This window comes from Coenobita brevimanus, chromosome 69, assembly GCF_032717465.1.
Source record: "Coenobita brevimanus isolate Jiangsu-jjx chromosome 69, ASM3271746v2, whole genome shotgun sequence".
Lineage (NCBI taxonomy): Eukaryota > Metazoa > Arthropoda > Malacostraca > Decapoda > Coenobitidae > Coenobita > Coenobita brevimanus.
In genome coordinates this window covers 23,775,632-23,782,591 of record NC_137022.1, presented here as the reverse complement: position 1 = coordinate 23,782,591, position 6,960 = coordinate 23,775,632, and the positions used below count along the sequence as shown (strand labels likewise).

The window sequence follows — 6,960 nt, the reverse complement described above, 5'->3', positions numbered from 1 at the left end:
AGGGGGTTAAGGATATGATGGGAAGACTTTTTTTTGTTTTATAAGGAAGGATGTGAAAAGATTTTTGTCCCAAAAGAAAGATATGCTAAAGGAAGGACGTGAAGATATTACGATCCTAAGAAGTGCGATGTGGAAGTCATTCTGTCTTAAAAGATCGAATCAGAACCAGCAAAGGAAGGTTAATGACAGGTGTTACGGGCTGAAAAGGGGGCTAAATGAAGGCTGGGAGGGGAGAGAGGGGGAGCTTGTATGGAGGTGAAGGAGGGCTGGTTAGGTTAATCGAGAAGGCTGATCTGGTCGTCTTCCTGTGCTGCTGGTTCCAAATACTCGTTCAGTTCAGCACGACGCGCCCCCAACACCCACACACCACGACCCCGCACGCCCTCGCTCCTGCAGGGTTAGTGCGGGAAAGGGGTTACTGACAACAAGACATCTTAAGTTAGAGTCAGGAAGATCTGGTTAGGCTGGGGTAGTGCGAGGAAGGGGGGATAGTAACAGGAAGATAATTTAAGTTAGGGTTAGGAAGATCAGGTTCGGTTGGGTTAGAGAAGGAAAGAGAATGTCAGGTTAAGAAAGGAATGCTGAGATTAAGTTTCCGTATGAGTCTTCGTGCATCGTTGTTCTTGCCTTTGATTCATAAAATAGTTATCTTAAGTATAAATCATCGCATAAAAACAGCCGCCAAAGAACCAGTGGGTCTGCTTTTATTGCTTTCCTCCGTACCTCTTTGCTAAAATTAGTTAAACCAGGAAAATATCGTTATGTTAGATTAGGCTGTTATAAATGTTCAGATTAGGGTCGTTAATTAGATGACGTCTTTTAACCTATATTTATCTTACGTTACTATGCTGCATCTGTGAAAAAATCCACATAACTTTTAGCAACGCATTAGGAAATGAACACCAAAGGGATCTGTTTCACGTTTTTTGCTGATTTGTGCTGAATCTGCCTAACTACAGAAATCTTTACTGGATTTACCCTGGCATGTAGACATTTTTTTTTTTTTTACTCTGTGTTAAATCAACATATCTACAGTCATATTTTCCAGCCTTAAACTAACAAGTAAACTAAAGGAATCTGTGTTTGCTATTCTGTGCTTTACCAATGTTTCAACACCAATCTTTACCACATTGACTCAAACACTAAGCCATGGGAATTCTGTGTTTTTTTCAGTTTTTGTTACTCTTCATTGTATCTACGTGACTACAGCAATATTTACTGGACTTACTCTGACACGTAGACGAGGGGAGGAAGGGCGTCACCCCCGAGGGAAGAGATGGTGGAGGTGAGAGAGAGGTCTGGTATCTGGCGAAGCATCAGGCCGCTACTCTCCCTCACCACGCCTGACATACCATGGCAAATCAGAGAGAGAGAGAGAAAAGGAGAGATTATTACTTCTTTTTCTGATTTTGCAACATGATGGCTAGCAAAATCAGAGAAGAATAATTAGGACAGATTATTTAGGCTTCCAGAATCAGAGAAAAAAGACGGGACGGATTAATTTTCTTCCTTATTCTACAACTTGAAGCCTAGCAGAATCAGAGAAGAAAAAGGGGACAGATAATTTTTTTTTTTACAACTTGAAGACTAGTAACTTACCCACAAACAGACACCATCACAACAACACGCCACACCATACCACAAAATCATTGAAAAAGAAAGATAGGAATCTAATTTTATAGCCTTTTCTTCTTTTATAACTTGAGGGCTGGTAATTTAACTGCAAACATACACCACCACTATCCCTTACCCCACTATACTCCATTCACTTTAACTTGGCCTAAAATCTTCTCACCTGAAATGATGGTTTGCAACATTAATCAACACAAGAATATGGCGCTAATCAGGAAGAAGTGGTATGGAAGGATGTAGAGTCGTAGCGTTATCTTTTTCCCACATCGAGCTACGAGAAATGAACTACAAAAGGACGAATATCTAGACCAAGTTAAGGTGAACGGACTAAAGAAATCTATACCAACGAAAAAAAAGGAAAAACGTGAAAGAGACGAGAGATTACTGACTCCAAATTTATAGCTATACGAGGAAGCAATCTACACACACACACACACACACACACACACACACACACACACACTAAACTGCACCACGGCAAGCGATGAGAAAATATTTTTAATGCCTCCGTTTTTGTAGTTTGAAATATAGGCATTCTAAACCCATAAGGCCACACACACACACACACACACACACACACACACACACACACACACACACACACACACACACACACACACACACACACACACACACACACGCAACACCACACCACACCACACCACATCATACCACACCGCGGGAAAACGCTGAGAAGGGAAAGATGAGAGCTTATTTTCATTCCGTTTCCTTTACATATTCTTTAATCTTCTAAATCGTCACCTAAAACACACACCAATACTACACCACCTCATGGTAACGTAGTCCATAAGTTAACATAGGAAAAAACACAAAGGATCTTATTATATTTTTTCGTACTTAAAACCTAAAGACTGTACCCCTTGATTTAGAAAAAGAGAGAGAAAGAATTACATATTTACATAATTTCAATAACAGCAGTAATAAGGAGGTCTTCGTCTCACCTTAAGGTAAGAAAAAGTTAGGATGAGATTAAGGATGATGGTGATGTTGAAGAGGAAGACGATGATGATGATGAAGAAGAAGAAGAAGAAGAAGAAGAACAACAACAACAACAACACAACAATAACAACAACAAACAATATGTACGTAATAAATGACTATTCTGTTTTACACCTTCTTGTTGCTGTTGCTGTTGTTGTTGTTGTCGTCGTCCCAGGCTCATAAAATGTGAATCCGGGGCTGTAAAAATCCACTCAATTCAGACGGGCTCTTTCACCCACTTTTATTAGATGCTTGTCTGTGCTGAGAGTGAAGTGAGTGAGGTGAGGAAGTGTGTTGCGGTGAGGGGGGGCTTAAAATGCAGTGTGAGCAGAGTGAGCTGAGAAAATGAGATGCATGAGGTAAGCGTGCAGTGGTGTGAGGGGCGGCATTGCAGAGAGCGATGAGTGTTTGTGAGAGTGAGGTGCTTGAGGAAAGTGTATTGGGGTATGAGAGGTGGGATTACAGTGGGAGAAGAGTGTGTTTAGACAGTCAAGTAAGTGTGATGTGGTGTGAAAAGTTGCATTAGAGTGTGGGCTGTGTGTTGTGAGAGTGAAGTGCTTGAGGTAAGTGTGGTGTGGCGTGAGTGGCGGCATTGCAGTGAGGGAAGAGTGAGTTCTGTGGGTGAGGTGTATGAGGTAACTATCTGTGTCGTGATGTGAGTGGCTGCATTCCAATGAGGGCAGAGTGTGTTGTGTAAATGAGGTGTGATGTGATGTGAGGGGCTACCTAACAGTGAGGGCAGAATTGACTGTTTGTGAGCTGAGTTGCATTTTGTGTCATTACTGAGGTAGAAAAGGACTATAAAAAGCGAGGGCAGAATGGACTGTCTGTGAGTTGTCTTTTGGGCTTAGGCAGGGAAAAGGTGATGGAACAAGGTAGTCTGATAAGGTGAACCCGCATCTCAGAGAAAGTATCTATGGAGTTCAAAAAAGATACTGTTATTTGAATGATTTGGATGATTGGTGGCTGTGTGTTTGTGTAGATGTTTGTCAAGTGTAGTGTTTAGTGAAGGAAGGGGGATGTTCCTGAGGTATTCCGTGTAGTACAGAGAAACTGCTCATTCTGTACTTCATTCTGTACCGTAGGGTGTTGCAAGGATGAGGTGGATCCCGTGCTAGGGCGAGGGACATTTTCTAAGGGTGTGATTAGTTAGTGTCTTGGGGTCTGTTTGTGGTTCATATCTGCCTGAAGAAAAGGATGACTGATGGATTGGATGAATTAATTACAGCTCTCAAAAAGAAAAAAAAGACCGTATACCTTTTTCCCATTTTACAGGTACAAAAAAATAAAAGCAATCAAGGTATATTTCTCATCTCCTCTCACGTTGAATTTACCTGTCATGGGCATCCGCTTCGCCCTTCTCGTCCTCCTTACGGGCTGGTTTCCATGGTGATGCTCGGCAGGGACCTCCTCTCCCCTCGCTGCTTCTTCCTGTTGCTGTTGTTGTTGCTCGTGTTCCACCCCAGGCAGGCCCCTGAACAGTCTGGGGAGGTATACATAACAGTCTGGGGAGGTATACATGAGAACAGTCTGGGGAGGTATACACAACAGTCTGGAAAAGTATGCATAACAGTCTTGGGAGGTATACATGACAGTCTGGGGAGGTATACATGAGAACAGTCTGGGGAGGTATACATTAGAACAATCTGGGGAGGTATACATGGAAGGAGAGTCTTAGTTTTTACCAAGTCCTCCAAGCAAATAATGGTAAAAATAATTGCTTGCTTCCATATTTTTACCTATTATTTGTCCACAGTGGAGAATTCTAGGAGGGAATATTGTTGTTTTTGTTACGCATATAAACATTAAAATTCACTTGACCATCGCAGAGAATTGTAAGGAATCATCATCATCATCATCATCATCATCATCATTATTATTATTGTTATTATTATTATTATTATTATCATTATTAGTGGTAGGTGGTGGCGACCATCATCCACTCACTTGATGTAATGCTGCCTACTTCTTCCTTAGCCTTTATCATTCTTTTTCTGTGCCTGCCCTCCTCTCTTCCTATTTCTCCCATCTTTCCTGTCACTATTTAATGCTTTTCTTTCCGTTACAGGTGGCGTTACAGTGAGTGACAACCCAAATGGTTTCCTGTAAGCAAAGAAACCATTTACAACGCTGGGTGGCAACCATATAACCAAACCATACGTGCTCCCTACGTGTCAAGTGGGTTGGTGGAGGGTTAGTGGCCCTCCCTGTAAAACAAATAACTCAGAGTCAAATGGCCACCCCGTACGGGATTATGGCGTCTGGCAATAGATAGCTAGATTATTATTATTATTATTATTATTATTATTATTCATCCGGACCTCCTTTCCCACCCAGGGGCAGGGTGAGGAATTATTATTATTATTGTTGTTGTTATTATTATTATTATTATTATTATTATTATTATTATTATTATTATTATTATTGTTGTTGTTATTATTGTTATTATTGTTATTATTTTCACCTTATAGACTTTGCCATACCCGAGTTTTGTTGTTGGGGATAATTTTGCCTATTCTTACATTTTCACTTCATTATTTCGGCTTACTTGACCAGCGACAAAATGGCTCTTTCCCACACGCAATATGAAATGCGATTTTATGTGGATCCTTTGGCCTGTGAAGTGGAGCCGGGAATGTGGAAGACTTGAATGATAAGTGAATGGATGTGTGGACCATTAGTTTGTTTTGCCGGGTGCTCTGGTGTCTCTTCAACTTTATATTTGTCCTTGTTTTTGAAAAACTTGCTTTCTGGTATTAGTGGGGGAGTTTGATGATGATGATGATGATTATGATGATGATCTGTATTCACTCTGACTTGGCTGCACGGCGTCTGATAACTTTGAGTGAAGTTTGAGCACCGAACATCACTCACTCGATGTAGCGCTGTCTTCAAGTGACTACACTGAGTATCAAGCCAAATGATTTACTACGTTAGGTGGTAACTATATAAACAAATGACACCTGGTGGTTTAGGGGGTCAAGGCGCTTCAAGCAGATAGGACCAATAATGGCTTAAATCCTGAGGGTGGTTGCGATTTACTACTCACATTAAACCATTCGGGGATGAGCGAGGCTGGTCACCCTTGCCAAATCGGGATTGAAATGCCTAGCCCAGGACCCCTACGCTGCTGACGGGGGAGAAAAGGCATGAATGGATGCAAGAAAGAAAATAAAAGTGAGCTAAAATCAAGATCCATTCATTTACCGATGCTTGACGTTAACATTTCAAAATATTAGAATTCATAGCAGCCCCGCACATGTAAGGGTATCATTCTCTTGACCATAACCGTACTCTCGCTGTCAAAAATTCGCTGTCATTTCCCTGGCGACTGCGACTAGAGAATGCGTTACCTGCAGTACTTCCATGTGACAGCAATATGAAGCACAAAACGAAAGATTATGAGAAATGATACTCGCTGACGTTCGGGAAGGAAGAAGAAATAGGGACAACAGGACACGATTCTGGTGGAGCAGTGTCGGCGAACTTTTACCTGTGATAGTGATATCGGGATTTGTCTTGATTCGCCTCTCTCTCTCTCTCTCTCTCTCTCTCTCTCTCTCTCTCTCGTCGGCTAATGTTGCTTGCGCTTCCTCTGTCATCCGTTCTCTTCTTTTCCACTCTTTTTCCCTCAGTCTTTTCCTGCGATTTCTTCTGTCGTGGGGTTATTACACACCTGGTGATCTCGGCGTGGATGACACCTCGGTCCCTGCGCCGAAACACGACCCACACCAGAAGTTCCGAAAGCTCATACAGACGCTCAAAAATGTTGTTATCTCGCGGGCCGTAGCTATGTAGACTCCGACCCCTCTGTAAGATAAGACGTTATATATATATATTTTTGTCTCTGCGAACTTAATCCTTATCACTTGCATCAGTATCATATCAAAGGGCAATATTAACTCTCTTAGGCCCCTAGAACCAAGTGAATAATGAAAAAAATAAACAAAGTGAATAAATAAATGAAAATCGGATGGCGTTATCAGTGACCAAAAATATAATACTTTGAGAATGCTATAAGATGATTAGCAGAGGCAGTATTTACCACCTCAAGGTCTCCATACACACTCTAAACAATATAAAATCGTCTGATATTGGCTGGAATAAAATAAATAGTAGAGCTGTCCCGGGCATGAAAGGGTTATTGGTACGGCATTAACCAAAAAGACTAAATAAATCACCTTGGCATTAACACTAGATATAAAATCGTCTGGCTTTAGTTTATTTGTATAATAAAATACTAATTTAAGTTGTCCCCACCATGAAAGGGTTGACATTACCATTATCGTACCCTTAATGCCTGAACACAATCTTTATCATCACTTA

General features: G+C 41.3%; 1 protein-coding gene across 1 annotated transcript in view; it reads right to left on the bottom strand.

The window, feature by feature from the left end:
• Positions 1 to 275: 275 nt before the first annotated feature.
• LOC145406189 (protein phosphatase 1 regulatory subunit 36-like) overlaps positions 276 to 6,960 on the bottom strand; it is a 32,763-nt gene continuing 26,078 nt past the window's right edge. The window contains exons 6-9 of the mRNA XM_080277385.1: positions 6,311 to 6,444; positions 3,969 to 4,117; positions 1,229 to 1,343; positions 276 to 390 (exon numbers count right to left, since the gene is read on the bottom strand). Coding sequence (XP_080133511.1) covers positions 276 to 390; positions 1,229 to 1,343; positions 3,969 to 4,117; positions 6,311 to 6,444 — 513 coding nt within the window. The remainder of the gene's footprint in view (positions 391 to 1,228; positions 1,344 to 3,968; positions 4,118 to 6,310; positions 6,445 to 6,960) is intronic.